This window comes from Dipteris shenzhenensis, chromosome 2, assembly GCF_047967505.1.
Source record: "Dipteris shenzhenensis isolate YYH24624 ecotype China chromosome 2, Dip_SZ_1.0, whole genome shotgun sequence".
Classification (NCBI taxonomy): Eukaryota; Viridiplantae; Streptophyta; class Polypodiopsida; order Gleicheniales; family Dipteridaceae; genus Dipteris; species Dipteris shenzhenensis.
In genome coordinates, this window is record NC_141597.1 from 3,874,091 (window position 1) to 3,890,000 (window position 15,910).

General features: G+C 39.8%; 1 protein-coding gene across 3 annotated transcripts; it reads left to right on the plus strand.

The window, feature by feature from the left end:
• Positions 1-1,336: 1,336 nt before the first annotated feature.
• Positions 1,337-6,205, plus strand: LOC147904251 (inositol oxygenase 1-like). 3 transcript variants are annotated; one of them, XM_087393745.1, is made up of 11 exons: positions 1,337-1,532; positions 1,743-1,829; positions 1,936-2,017; positions 3,153-3,357; positions 3,936-3,995; positions 4,288-4,340; positions 4,436-4,558; positions 4,644-4,713; positions 4,893-4,971; positions 5,076-5,157; positions 5,870-6,205. In XM_087393745.1, exons 3-11 carry the CDS (start codon positions 1,988-1,990, stop codon positions 5,894-5,896), a joined length of 729 nt encoding a protein of 242 aa, XP_087249871.1. In that variant the 5' UTR covers positions 1,337-1,532; positions 1,743-1,829; positions 1,936-1,987; the 3' UTR covers positions 5,897-6,205. The 3 variants fall into 3 exon arrangements, with proteins under 3 accessions (XP_087249871.1, XP_087249863.1, XP_087249877.1); XM_087393751.1 differs by having other exon boundaries at positions 1,506-1,532; positions 1,743-1,795; XM_087393737.1 differs by having other exon boundaries at positions 1,400-1,795.
• The last annotated feature ends 9,705 nt before the right edge of the window (positions 6,206-15,910 follow it).

Sequence of the window (15,910 nt, forward strand, 5' to 3'; positions counted from 1 at the left end):
TTGCCGGTTGCCTATGACCATCCGACTTTGTTGTACGATGGATCATTAGCACGATAGAATTTGAAGTGCTGAAAGGAGAATTAGAATATCGGATTTGGCCGATGGGCTGGTTATTGGGATTTGGAAGGAGGATTGTCCCGAATGAGAAGAATAAACCACGTTCTGCTATGGACATACTGAGAATTGATTCGCATGGCTAGCATATACATAATTGGGTAGATCCTAGCATATGGTAGGTCCTTTGAGATATGTAAGGCGTTTTCCCTCGGAGTTAACTCATTCACCGCACAAAAATAGAGTTTGTAGCTTTGCAATCGAGCGGTTAGCGGTCTACATTTGGTTTTCGGCGGACTTGGAGGATGGGAAAATGGAATAATCCATTCGCGTGGTGATTAAGCTTGAGCTACAATTTGGAAGCGTTCTCGATACCAAAGAAACCGGCCACATGGTTTATGGAGATAGCGACGAGCGTCCTACATAAGTGCTAAAGCCTTGAAAAAATCTTTATGTCGGTAATATCTTACGACTAGAAGCATGATAAAGAAAGTTGCAATGTTATAGCTACTTCTGTGATCACTGATCAGCGAGCTGAACCATTCGTATGGAGCTTGCATGAATTGGCGCTGATTTGTTAATAATGGTGATTGTTGGGTGGCTGAAGTAAACACGAATCACGAAATGAATGGACATTGTAGAGGGCCTGAGCTAGAGATCAATATAAATTCTTAGCAGTTCCTTATTACGATGCGTACAACAAACAACGGTACCAAAACTTGAATTCTAACTTGTACTTCGTAGGTAACAGCTAGCTCTTCTTCATCCTCATCAGACGGATAAAGGAGCACGAGAATCACCCTGAATATAAATATACAAAGTAGCCTATCGACGAATTCCGCACGCTGGCAAAGTGCAACTAGTTGAAAGACGGTGGGTGCTCCCCAGCTCGATCCACCTCACTCACAGTCTCACATGATCTGAGCTGTATATACTGGATTTGCAGATCCGATCATCGCACGGCTTTACCCAAACTCGTTGCTTTCGAGTTACAACTTCCCAGTTCCCACCTCATGCGGCAGCATGACCACCAGCTCCCGACTTCGGCCTGCACGCTTCCAGCTATGGCGAAACTGAATTTTAAACAACCACACAGATATACTCATCCGCACAGTGCTGAGTCACAAGCCGCAACCCCCGCACACTCGATGCCCTGTCCTGGTCAGCAACTTCTGTCGAATCTTGCAACTTGCCACCCTCCCTCCCTCATCACGCGGAAGTCCCAGATGCTATATCAGCAACTCTAGTCTGCATCTATATATATGTCGCTCCCTGTCTCGCATACTTACCCTCCTGCTAGCATCTTCCTTTTATCACATTCCCTTGAATACTGCTTTACAGCAATCCCTTCGTTCCTTCGCACCTCCCAAATTCTGCATCTGGGCTGTATTCATCCCCCTATGTGATCGAACTTATCACAATCTCAAACAGTATCGAGTACAAAACTGCTGCACACGTTGCCTTGGACAATCTTGGAGGTGCTTATTTTGCAAATTTGTCAAGCTTTCAACGCTCGTCCAACTCACGAATCCAACGGTATCCCGTTGTACTAGTAATTTACAATGGCGACCATAGACGTTGTCGAGCCTTCAGTTGCGCCGTCAGTTGCAACCTACGACGATGAGAACATACCCCAAGAAGCAGCACTTCTTGCGAATAATTTGTTATCCGTCTATGACGCTATGCAGGCGACAGGAGCCTTCGTTGCTCCGGCAGTCAATTCCTTCGGGCAATCTTTCAGGTGGCAGATTTGCCTTCTTAGTACTCCTGTTAACGTAACGAATTTTTGTTTGCTTTGTCTTAGAATTTGAAATCACAACAATCTTGCTTTCCTGGCAAGTAATAATCAAGAAGCTTGGAATATTTCCGTTGGCGTGTTAGGGTTTATGACGATGAAAGCACCAGAAAATCAATCGTGGAAGAACTCTACAGGATGAACCACATCAACCAAACATACGACTTTGTAAGTTCTCTTCCCAAACAGATTCTTGACAGCAGTCGTTGAAGGTTCGATCCTAGAGAAGGCTGTTTTGAGCTGTTACAGAGGCTTGACCTGCATAACATCCTTGAGTACGTTGACATTGAGCAGTACAGTTTCCTCTATGGTCGACAGGGTTGGAAAGAACAGGCGAATGTCTGATTTCGTTTTGTAATGATTTTCAGTTCGTCATTTTTGCTGGGTGTGCAAGTTGGCGTTAGGATTCTCCTAACGATTGTGGATAGACAATAATAGAGTGATCTTGAACTCAGAACGAAGCTAGGCCCATATGGACATTGCAAAAGCCAGACTTAACAAATAGTGGCCATGAGAGATCATAGACGTATTCGTTTCATTTCATTAAATCTGCTTATCAATATAACTCTCAGAATCCATGCCCCCTGTTTTCTAACAAAAGACAAAATCAATAATAATCAAGTTTGACAGATATACAATCGATTCCACCTTTCATTTCTGATATATTAACTCGCCTACGTTCTTTGTTTGTAAATAATCTGCATGGCATGCACCTGTACGAGGGAATAAAGATACTCTAGCTGTATTTGGAGCATATCAGTGTTAGGCTACCTTAAGTAGGCACAAACCCCCATTCTTGAACTCAGAGGCTACTCAAAGGATCTTCTAGCACTTCAGATACCCGTTCGTTTAGCTATCCATAAGCTTCAGATAAAATGGACTTCTGCTATTATAATTTACGCCCGCATCCAAGGATCCCTTTGTCAAGTCTGGGCTCGACGCAAAGCAGCAATCACACAAGATGTAGTGAAATCCTATAGTAAATTTCTACTACTGTCCATTCACTAAGGCTCTTTTGGGAGTCTTGATTATCTCTATCTTTTATCTGGGACCGGGACTGATCTGTTATTGGACTTTAGGATTCTTTCTTTACTTCCATTCTTCCTTTTTCTGGTTCCATCCATTATACTAGGTACTTAGTCTCGCCAATAATGGATCTACATAGGCTTTTCTTTCAGCGTGGGAACTCTCTAAAAGACAGAAATATTCACATGATGATCTTGTGGTTTGAATGGCAGGGTTGGAAATGCGGGCAACGCAATTAGACAATCAGAAGGCTTTGTGTTTTTGTATGTGTGTGCAGGCGCTTCAAATGAGAGAGAAGCATTGCAAACTTGACAAGACTGAGATGAGCGTTTGGGAGTGTTGTGAGCTGCTGAATGAATACGTAGATGAAAGTGACCCGGATCTTGATGAGCCCCAAATAGAACATCTGTTGCAAACAGCTGAAGCAATCCGCAGAGATTTCCCAAACGACGACTGGTTTCATCTGACGGGCCTCATCCATGGTATACATAAACACCTCTTCTCTAATTGGTTACTGAGTTCTCTTCTCAACAATGTGTACCCGCCTTCACCCAGTCGTTTTGAGGCCAAGTCTTACGGTAACTGTGCGCAACCACACTACATGGAATGTGCAACTATACACAATGTTCTCAACTGACGCCTCATAGCATTTGGGTTGTTATTTTTATTGATATGGCGTTAACGTCGCCTTAGAGCCCAGCTATTTTATGGTTTTAAGAAGTGAGGACCCTGACACATATGTGCAAAGTCTTTTAAAAAAGCAACGTAATTTATTTGATAGACCCATACATCCACTCAGCGTCGAAAACAAAGGAAATAAGTAATCTGTTCAAAACTTAGTCCTACGCTGACTTAAGATTTTCCAAATTTTGAACTGGTGCGAACTAATGTCATAGAACCATGTGCATCTTCATAAAACACCACCCTTTCATGGTTGGTTATGGTGGAGAGAACAAAATGCCGTGAATCACTTTGTTTATTAAGATCTAGTTTCATTTCTGGTGTGATCTCATTAGGCATTTTCCCCTGACTCTTCTGAATGTCCTTATGTCTTCTGCAGATTTGGGGAAGGTATTACTCCATCCTAAATTTGGAGAGGAGCCTCAATGGGCAGTTGTCGGTGGGCACCTTTTGCTTTTCTTTTACTTGCTAATAAGAGCTGATTGGTTTTGTGTTTCTAGCTCTGTAATATTTCCTCAAACATTAAAGTTCTCAGACTTTAACAGTTATCTGGGAGTGCAATGATATGCGCTTTAGAATTTTCATGCTGACCATCAAAAGCATTCTCATGTAGTTAGTCTGCTTGTCGTATGAATCAGAAACAATACGTTGCGCATGAAACGAATAGGAAAGTCAGTTTAAGGCTGGAATTTATCATGATAACTGCATTGTCTTCTTTCTTTGTGGCATAGGTGATACATTTCCTTTGGGCTGTGCCTTTGATACTTCTATCGTTCACTCAGAGGTATGCAAAGACAATATCTAAACGCGTATTTGCACGCAATACTTCCTGTTAAACTCCATAACGCTTAGTTTGTTTATTATGCCTCCAATATGCAGCTTTTTAAAGAAAATCCAGATATCAACAACCCAAAATTCAATACAAAAAACGGAATTTATGAGGAGGGATGCGGCCTGGATAAATTGATTCTATCATGGGGTCACGATGAATACATGTATCAGGTACAGAACTCTGAAAGATAACTTTTTAGTAAGGTACGCGGTAAATATAATGGTAGCGTAATATTAATTAAAACTCATTCTACAGGTCTTGAAGCTGAACGAAACAGCATTGCCTCCGCAAGCTCTTTTCATCATTAGATATCATTCCTTCTATTGTAAGACAACCGCCGAAATTGCATCCTCTTGACCATTTCTCAATATGAACACGAAGATTTCACTTGTACGACCATGTCACAGATTCAGTTCGATTTTCCGTTCTTCCCGGAACACAAGTTATATATTCGCTATTCGTTTTTGGTCTCATCATGATTGTGGATCTTGTCTGATGATGTAGCACTTCGAACTGCTGGTGCATACACTCGGTTTTTGAACGACTTTGACCGCTCCATGCTCCCATGGCTGCACAGATTCAGGTGAGCAGCTCGAAGCGCTCAAATCTTTTGATAGGAAAATGAGGAAATGTATCATGCGATTCAAATTTCTCACAACTGATCTTGTGCTATCCAAATCGTTTCAGCCAATATGATCTCTACAGCAAGAGCAACGTTCGTGTAAATGTGGAGGAAGTGAAGCCTTACTATACCTCTCTCATAAACAAGGTAAAACTTCTTTCAAACTATGTGCCATGTCTTCGAAAGCTTTAATAGTCGAGTGTAAAGTTTGATTACGTGGGCATTTCTTAAGAAAAGAAAAAGAAATCACATCTCATGGGACAATCTTTCTCTTCATATAATGGATACATAAGACTTTTTAACCTCTTTTGGGCACCCAATGGTCTGGCTAAACATATTCAACTTATTGGATTATTCCTGCCATTGATTAGAGAATATAAATATGTAGTGAGTGTGTGTACACGTACGTATATATAAGGTGAAGGTTACTAAAAACCATTAGATTAGAACAACACTCATGGACAGAGTTATACGAGATGGATGATACTCTTCTTCTCTTGTCATCATAAAGATGGTATTACCCAACCATGCAACTTATTCAATATTAGCTATATGTTAAACAAATATGGCCAGTTAATAAATTACTTGACCTACAATGCTATATGCATGCATGTCATGGTATATATTGCAAATTTTAATACGTGCATGTCATGTATATATCGTCAAAGTATCTTCTTTGGTACACAATTGATTGTGTTCTGTAACCTCTAAGATACAACATCTAACAACAAAAGACTTAGGTCTTAAGATGTAGATTATGATATTGTTACAATTATCATATTCTTAAGTTTAAATGTAGTAACAATGATTATATTGTTTATAGAAAATGATCTTTTGTACCTATCATTTGTGTGTGCAGTATTTTCCTAAATCTTTGCGGTGGTGACATGGTGAATACAACTAGAAAGTACTCAAGAAAATACATTGTGGTGGTGACATGATGTGCACATTTGGTGATACAAGCTGGGACATACATTCCCATGCCTTATCATTATAAAGGAAGACTGTATCTTGTACCAAATAAATAAAATATATGCATGCTTTTGATTGGAGGATATATTACTCTACTCTCCTTCATAAGTAACAAGCTCAAGGTTGTTTTTTAACACATTTCATTTAAGGTGACACAAATGCATTTAGATTACTCAATATAGTAACGAGAAATCCAAGGTTAGACGGTCTAAATAAATCAGTCAAGGGGATGGGTTGTAATACAAAATGAAGCTCCATACTTTTTGAATGCAATACCTTTGCTCTTAAAAACAAAGGTTTGTTGAGTAGTTAAATGAAACATATGGCCAAAATTTGTTGTTTGACAATATATATATATATTTACACACATTCTATTGCCAACTTGGAGCTATAGCTTGCTTGAAAGCTATTGTAAAGGTTGTGATTTTATTTTTTTATGATGTAGATTTTTATTTTGAAGAGGATTTTTAATGCAATTAATTCTACAACACAACTCAAGTATATGTGTACATTCTTATTGTGCTACCTATTTGGATTTGTTGTAGAATGTGGGGATGGTGTGAGTCTTTAAAAACATTTTGAAGATTAATATGGGCATTTTAAGCCAATTTAAACTCAATTTTTATCAAGATAAATAACTTTGCTATGTCTTTTTAACAGTAGTTTGGTGGTACCACAAAACATAAAATTGCCCTGTTTTGGCAAAAAATAACAATTTGTTCAAGATATATTTTTTGAGGATTCCCTCTCTTGAGGTAGACTCATAATACTATTTTAAAAAAATATAATCATGATTACAAAGTGCCCAAAAGTCTATAGTAATATAGATTTTGGCTTGGGCAGCATTCAAAACAAGTTTCACATCAAAACTCACTTTTATAGTTGTGAAATATCCATGAGTAATCTACATATAAGTATTTTTGATTGGTATCATGAATTTGTGACTAGATCTTTTTGTAAAGTATGGTTTAGACCTTTGAAGGTTCCTTTGATATGACTTAGTCCTTGTATCTTGAAATTGTAGCATAACCAACAATCAAAATAAGGTTTGCATTTGATGTTCTACATGGTATTAGGTCCCTAAAAAACCATGCTACTCCATAACATCATATTGAAAGCATATACAAAGTATGGTTGAGTTTGAAACTTGTTAGACATGTCAAAGAATGTGCAAACCATCAATTTTGCCTAACTATTAGCATTTAGAGGATTTAGTTTTGATTCAATAAATCTTAGTAAGTATGATTATCTAGCTCCAAAAGCAATCATAACATAAATCTTAGTAAGTATGATTATCTAACTCCAAAAGCAATCAGAACATATGTGTTATAATTATTATTAGACTATGGGACTTTAAAACAATGAAAAAAGAAGAAGTATGGCCATTTTTATTAAAAAGATGTGAAAACAACTAGAAATTTTGGTGGACACCTCAACCTTGAATGTTTATGTAAAACTCAAAGTCATAGTTGTGATTTCTACTCCATAAGAATTCCAAGATTTTTTAGCACACAAGCTGCTATGGTCAATAATGAAAACCCCTAAATACCTTAACAATGCCTTGGAATAATTGTAGAAAGTGGCCAAGTTAATAGAACATAAAAGTATCATATGACAATTTATGTCCAGTTACCAGACTAGTGTTAACTTCAACTCCGATTCAATTCCCTAGATATGCAAGAATGATATAAAATCATGGTGTGGAATCACCCGAAAGATCACTTTAAGTTCTTGGAAAATTTCATCAATAGAGGATTTGAGACATAACTTGAAGTGAGTTTTAATCTTAAGTCTAAGGGTCCCCCTCCCCCACTACTAGAAAGGTAGGTAGGTAGGGAGAGAGAGAGAGAGAGAGAGGAATGCACACAACAGTTCCCTAATTGCAGAGTACTACATTGTGAATAAGAAAAAGTACTTATAAAAACATTTTAAATCGGTCCAGTAATGAATTTTAATCGGGACTAGCTGGCTCTACGCCCTCATCGTATAGTTTTCATTCCCAAAATTCTAGGACTTGGAGTCTTGATAAGAACAAAAAGGGATAACAAAAAGGATAAACAAAGACTCCATACAAATTTGTAAGTTTTATTTATCCTTTTTAAAATTGTCCAATATCGGTGGTGGGCTCAATTAGGCTAGCTGATATCTACCGACACTAGGATGTTAATTACATAAATGCAAAGCTCTTAGTTTAAAATTTATCATTTGAAATTTGAAAAGGTTGTTATTACAAAAAGAAAACAACTTTTTTGAAATAGTGGTAGGAAATTTGAAGTTCCTTTCATGAAAATATGGGAAAAATATTTTTAAAAACACGTTTTTAGTAGTCATAAACTATATAGTAATTACGTAATAATAAAAAACATAAATGTTTCATGAAGAAAACCTCTATGTGGTAGTGAGGACTCTGCTTATACCAACCCATAACTACTCGCATATGGATATAAAATTTACATTAGTCTTTGTGCCAATTGCGAGGTTCACTGGTGGCAACCTATAACAACTCGCACGTGGATGTAAAATATGATATTATATATTATGGTTTATAATTATTCCTAGTAAGAGAGAAATACTTGAATTTGACCAAGCCAGGTTGCAGCTTGCTTTTTCTAGCATATAAAACCCATTGAAAGTCTAGTTGGTTGACAATTGTGTAGCTCGCAACTGCTAGCTTATATCTACTTGCATTACACCCTAGAGAACACCATGGACCATACCTGTTTAGTAAGACACAATTGGTGTCATGTTATAACATATGTTGCAATATAGTTATAAGTTCTATGAGATGTGTGGTCATGTACCTTATATAAACATGAAATAATAAGAATTTTTAGGTTTTTCCATATTGTATTTCCATAATAGTAAACTTATAAACTTATGTCAGGTGTTTTCAAAAAACTCTTGGACATGTGTAGATCCAAACAAAGAATGGTGATAAGTGTCATGCTTTGCAAATCAACCTTTAGTCTATTTGTGTTCACTCATGCACACACCAAGACTTAGAATATATTTTGAGTTTCCAAATGGACCTTAGGTCGATTTGCACTTCATGGATATTGGTGATCAGACACATACTTTTTTTTGAGGGGTGAAACGATCACACACACACACACACATGCACACACACACACACACACACACACACACATTCTTGGACATTACACAAACAAGTAGACACATTGTAAGACACCTCCTCACACACTGGAAATCAACCTTGGGTCGATTTGAGAAATGATGGCTGCATAGGGTGATTTACAAAATGACCCAACATTGATTTTCAATCTTTAGACCCATTGTTATCAATTTGAGAAGGAGGATGTTGAACACAATGGTCATGCTTTTGGGAATATAGCTTAATGTTCACTTACACACACTACTAACACATTCATAATTTTTTTGAGTTTCCAAATTGAACTTAGATCGATTTGTACTTCATGGATATTGGCAATCACTCACACACATACACAAGTTCTTTGACATTACACACACACAAATTGTGTTCAACACACTACTTATAAAATTGACTCCAAGACATCAAGCAAGTTTGTGTGGTGTGTCTACGAACATGTGTGTGTGTGTGTGTGTGTGTGCGTGTGTGCACGTGCATGCTATTAACTAGAAAAGAATTCAATGCATGAGGCTAGATGCTAAGCATGGCGACACTCGAGGGCCATGGAGGAAAAGGGAACATGAGGGAAGAAGTGTTAACATAGGTGGGGAAAAAAAGATTAAGAGGGGTGGGAATGAAGAGAGGGACTATGGCACAAGGGGGAAGGAAGAGGGGGAAGAGGAGCATGTACATGATGGGAGGTGGAATGTAGAGATGGAGACATTAAGTAAAGAGAGTCATGCTTTATTGGAAAGATGGGGGGGAAATCAAAGTACTAGCTAGGTGGCTTTACAAGAATGAGTGTGTTCCATCAAGGAATAGCCCCCTCCTTTTATAGCCAAGAGAGGGGGTCTCTCCCAATAAATGCATCCTCCAACATGCATGGTGTGTGTGGAAGAGTGTCCCATGTGGGCTAGGCGGTTATGCACTCTCAATTGTGTGCGACAACCCTTTGCCTCATTTTTCCACATACATCAACCCCCATATCCCAAGTCTAAGATATTCCCTTGGTCTCTTCCTAATTTTATAATACGTTCAAACATCTAGGAGGACAAGTGGAGGGTTGGCACAAGGAATCTTGCCACCTCATCCTACTTTCCCATTATTTAACTTGCATTCTTAGACTTTCTACACCCCCCCCCACATGGGCCTATCCTACATGGAGGGAATAATCCAATATACACCTATTTTATATTACTTCTCCTATGGTCCTTGGGCCATATCTCACTAAATGCAGGCGTGGGACCGCCTAGGTGGAGGGGTGGTGCATGGAGGACCCATGCGGCCTTACCATTTTATATTATTACTACCATGTATTATGTACAACACACCTTATGGTCCTTTTACATGGAAGGGTGGCACATGGTCATGCCCTACCACCTCAACCCTGGGCCTTATGCACACCATATTTTATTATACTATTGCCACACATACAAGCACACACACATATTTATGCCTTTTACTTTGGTCAAATTTATCCATAATAGTTCCCCCCCCCACGCAAGGAATGCACAGCATTTCCATGCCTGGGACCATCACGCACAAAGAAGGGATTGAGACAATGCTTGTTGATCACCTTCTTGCCATATGACTGATGCAGCTCTTGAACTTGTACAAACCCATTGCTACGTTCCTTGATGACTTTGTATGGACCAGTCCATAGTGGCAGGAACTTCTTATCCATTTGGTGGTCCAATCTGTTATCAAAGCATAGCACAACATCCCCCTCAGCAAAGTGTCTTTCCCATCCCTTGTCATCGAACTTCAAGTTGTACCAACCTGGCCTCTACATGTTCATCTTCTATCATCCTCTGTACTTGTGCCAATCTCAAGGCCGGAATCTCTATCTCTAGTGGTAAAACTGCCTCACTACTGTACACCAACTCAAAAGGAGTGTGACATGTAGACATTTTATCAGTGATGTTGTAAGCCCACATAGCTTCAATGACCTTCTGATCCCACTGGCTCCTGTTTCCTGTGGCCATTTTTCCTATGGATTTACAAAGGAGGCCATTGGTCCGCTCCGTTTGTCCCATGGACACTGGATGATAGATGCTAGAAGTGTGGTGATCAATCCCCATGCGATCCACGAGCAACAACTCCACTGCTTCGTTTAAGAATGGACTCCCATGGTCAGATACTATTTCCATGGGTGTCCCAAACCTTGTGCAGATACGTTCAAATATGAAATTTGAGACTTCCTTACCATTTGCACTCCATTTGCAGTGGGGAGGGCGATAGCTTCAGCCCACTTAGTGACATACTGAGTGGCTACCAAAAGATACTTCTTTTTGCGGGCAGTCATAGGTAGGGGCCCATCAAAATCTATTCCCCACTTCTAAAACGGATGGATGGACATCACGTGGTGATGTTGCCCAGGATGCAAATTCTTCCTACCAAAGAATTGGCATGGTTCACAAGTTTTGCAATACATAGTGACATCCTTGAACAAGGTCAGCCAATAGTACCCAGCATGTAAAATCTTCTTAGCTGTACAGTCACCAGCATAGTGGCCTCCACAAAATCCATCATGATAATGCTTTAATACCTTAGATACTTCATTTGCATCAATGGCTCATCTTAGTACCCCATCTAGGCCTTGACGGTATAACACCCCATCAAAGAGAGTGTAGTGCCTACTATCTCTACAGATTTTCTTTCTCTCATAGCTAGTACTTTCTGGAGGAAAGGAGAAAGCGGTCAGAAACCTGTAGATTCCACCATACCATGGATCGCCAACTTCTATGGCCGTACAAGGGTCACATCGAGGCACTCCTCTAAATCGATCAAAGCATTCTTCAAGTTGGAACAACCCCGTTTTACAAATTTGAAAGAAAAATCATATTCTTGTAAAGCTGCCAACCATTTGCCCAACAGACCCATGGGATTTGGTGATTGAAGAACCTGCTTTGCAAGACCATTGCTACAGATTATAATGAAGGACTTTCCAACAACATAATGCTTAAATTTTTTCTATGCAGAACAACAAAGGCAAAGCATGCTTGTTAGCCTCAGAGTAGCATCATACAGTTTCGAGCAATTGTGTTGAGAAGCAAATCGAATGGGATACATGAACCGATCCTCCCCTTGCTGGAGAAGAATACCCGCCAGAGTGTGCTCACCAAACCCAGGATTGATATAGAAAGTCTTTGACCAATCAGGATTGCGTAGAATGGGTTCTGAAGAGAGAGCACTTTTGATTTGTACAAACCCATGATCACAATCCTCATCCCAAGAGAAATCAACTCCATATTTTAATAGCATAGTCATGGGTCACATTAAAGCAGCATATTGATCAATGAAGCGACGATAGTATCCTGCTAGATTGATAAATGAGCATGCTTGATGTTTGGTTGTTGGCGGGGAGAGCTTCAGGATAGCTTCTACCTTCTCGGGGTTAGTAGGCTTGACGCCCTCAGATGAGACAATATTTCCCAGTAACCTCCCTTGAGTGGCTCCAATGGTGCATTTATCAGGGTTGAGGCTACCATTCGCATCATTGACCCTTTGGAAGGCCAACCTAACCTTCATGACATGCTCCTTACGTGCCGAGAATATACAAAAATCATCTAAAAACACCTCCAAGAAAACCCCCAAATAAGGAGCAAACACCATCTGCATAAATCTTTGAAAGGTAGCAGGAGCATTGGTGAGGCCAAATGGCATTACTTTGAATGCAAATGTCCCCCAAGGTGTGGCAAATGTGGTTTTAAGCACGTCCTCCTCATCAATTCTAATTTGATAAAACCCGGAGTAAACATCACAGAAAATATACATCTCATGACCACTTACCTTCTCAAGAATGAGGTCTTGAAAGGGAAGAGGATGATGGTCCCTCTTGGTGGCTGCATTGAGTTTCTTATAGTCGATGCAGACCTGCCACTTATTGGTTTTCTTTGGGGTGACTACCACTAGTGAAACCCATTTAGTATTGTGAACCGGAACAATAAACCCAACTTCTACAAGTTTTTGCAACTCTGAGTGCAAAGCATCGGTCTGTAGGGGCCCTAATCTCCGATACTTCTAAGCTACAGGCTTCGCATCAGGCTTCAGCTCTATCTTGTGCTCTATGGCAGTCACATGGTGAAGGTGGTGGTACGGACTGCATCACAGAATAATTGTTGATCAGTTGAAAGGTTATTTACATGATGGGTTGCATCCTGCGCAATATGGTTTTGTTCCTCATAGGCATATCATAGATAATATTGCTAATGCTTATGTTGGAATCGAATATGCTAAATATATGCAGCATGGTGTTTTGCTATTGCAAGTTGATATTGCCAAAGCTTTTGATACTGTTAAGTGGGATTTTATTTTATCAACTATGCAGGCCTTGGGATTTGGCCCAAAAATGCAGCAAGTTATCAATTGGTTATATCAAGATAGTAAAGCTGCCTGCATACTTTCAAGGGATATTTCTACAACCTTTGCCACCATGAAAACATGCCATCGGTACCAAAAGGGTTTTCAAAGTGAAAAGGAATCTAGATGGGTCCATTGAAAGGTACAAGGAACGGTTGGTTGCCAAAGAATATGCTTAGAAAAAGGGCATAGAATAGGAGGAGACTTTTGCTCCTACATCCTGGATGACAACTATCATATCAGTTGTTGCCATGGCTACAACTTTTGTTTGGAATGTCCATCAGTTGGACATAAAAGCAGCTTTCCTTAATGGAGATTTGTAGGAAGAGATTTATGTCAAACAACCACCTGGCTTTGAAATTTCTGGCAATGAACATCAAGTTTGCAAGCTGAATAAAGGTTTATATGGGCTAAAACAAGCCCCACATGCATGGTATGCCAAGATTGATGCCTTCCTCGCAAGTAAGGGGCTACATAATAGTCCAGCTGAAAGCACCCTCTACAACAAGAAAGATGGGGGGGGGATATTTTAGTCATCATTCCTTATGTAGATGACATGCAGATTTCAAGGCTAAATTGAAAGCTGAATTTGACATGATAGATTTGGGCATGTTAAATTTCTATTTGGGGATTCAGTTCATACAAGACAAGCGTGGCGTTCTTATGTCTCAATCCAACTATGTGCAAAAGATCTTGGATAGATTCAACATGCAAGATTGTAAGCCTACATCCACTCCCATGGAGCCAGGGCTGAAGCTTACTATGTATGATGTAGGTGAATTAATGGATGCCACACTTTATAGCCATGCTCTTGGATGTCTCATTTATTTGTGCAATACACGACCTGATATTTAGTATGTAATATCTTAGGTGAGTAGGTATATGCATAACCCAAAGACAACACATTGGTAGGCTGTAAAATAGATCTTTCATTACTTGCAAGGCACAAAGTCTTATGGCTTGATGTTTCCCAAGGGGGTGACTTGCAGATGCATGCTTACAGTGACTCAGATTGGCACTATGACACTAGGTAGTCCACAAGTGGTAATTGTTTCTTTTTAGGCAAAGCTTGCATTTCTTGGCTGAGCAAGAAACAATCTACTGTGGCTACTTCCTCATGTGAAGCTGAGCACAAGGCAACTTTCAGAGTGATAATTGAATGTGTTTGGCTACATCATTTGTTTGTTGATCTTCATCTCTCATTGGAGGGTCCTCCGATTCTCACTTATAGTTGGAGTGCTATAGCAATAGCAAAGAATCTTGTGTTTCATGCTCGCACGAAGCACATTGAGGTTCATTATCATTATGTCAAAGAAAAGTTGCATGCAGGCCAGATCAACTACAATGAGTAGCACTGAAAGGAAGATAAAAATGTCACTCGGATACATTTTTTTTAGGGTGGATCATCATTGAAATGATCCATTTCTTGGAGGATGCAGTGCCATATCTGAAGGACATGCGAGTGATGCCCAATTTAAAAGTGAGAGTGCTCTCAACGGAAGCAAGAACAGAAGAGGGAGAGAGAAACAGAGAGCCACACAAGTTTTGGTGGGTGCAGAACCACCCTAATCTTCTTTTTCATTCATTTATATATGTGTTTGAGTATTGTACATAACTAGGGTAAAGGCACAGTCACCTTTAACCCCCACAAGCTCCCACTTAAAGGACAATGTGCTTTTAAGGGAGAACAACCAGTGAGCATACTATCCAATGCCCATCAATACATGACAATACTCAAACCATTGACTAGGTAGACTCTTTGTCAGCATATCTGTAGGGTTATCATCTGTATGAACCTTGACAAGCTCTATGCGCTTGTCCTCAAGTACCTTCCTAATGAAATGGTACCTGACCTCAATGTGTTTGGTCTTTGCATCAAAGACCGGATTCCGTGCTAGCTGAATAGCACTCATGGAATCACTATGCAATGTCGATACACCTGTATGAATCCCCAAATCTCCCACTAGCCGATCAAGCCATATAGCCTCCTTGCAACCCTCTGTGGTTGCAACATACTCAGCCTCTGTGGTAGACAAAGCAACGCACTTTTGTGCACGAGACATCCACAACACTGCACCACCTGCAAAGATGAACACATAACCAGAAGTGGATCTCCTACTATCCACATGCCCTGCATAGTCTGAATCTGTGTACCCAAGTACACGCATGTCTCCTCTACCAAAGCAAATGCACATCTCCTTGGTACCCTTCATGTACCTCATGATGCACTTAACTGCCTCCCAATGCCTCTTTCCTGGATTAGCCATATACCGGCTAACAACTCCCACTGTAAATGCAATGTCTGGTCTAGTAGCTATCATAGCATACATAAGACTCCCAACTACTGATGCATAAGGAACCTTGGCCATCATGGCCCTTTCCTCATCTGATTTGGGACTATCTATATGACTCAGTTTCACATATGGAGGCAATGGAGTACTCACTGCCTTCCCCCCC

What these genes read in the sequence shown, in the direction of transcription:
- LOC147904251 (XM_087393737.1), top strand. Translation starts at nt 1,617, where the DNA reads ATGGCGACCATAGACGTTGTCGAGCCTTCAGTTGCGCCGTCAGTTGCA. An exon ending in TCCTTCGGGCAATCTTTCAG is followed by an intron (nt 1,796 to 1,935) that starts GTGGCAGATTTG and finishes TTGGCGTGTTAG; the next exon opens with GGTTTATGACGATGAAAGCA. An exon ending in ACGATGAATACATGTATCAG is followed by an intron (nt 4,559 to 4,643) that starts GTACAGAACTCT and finishes CTCATTCTACAG; the next exon opens with GTCTTGAAGCTGAACGAAAC.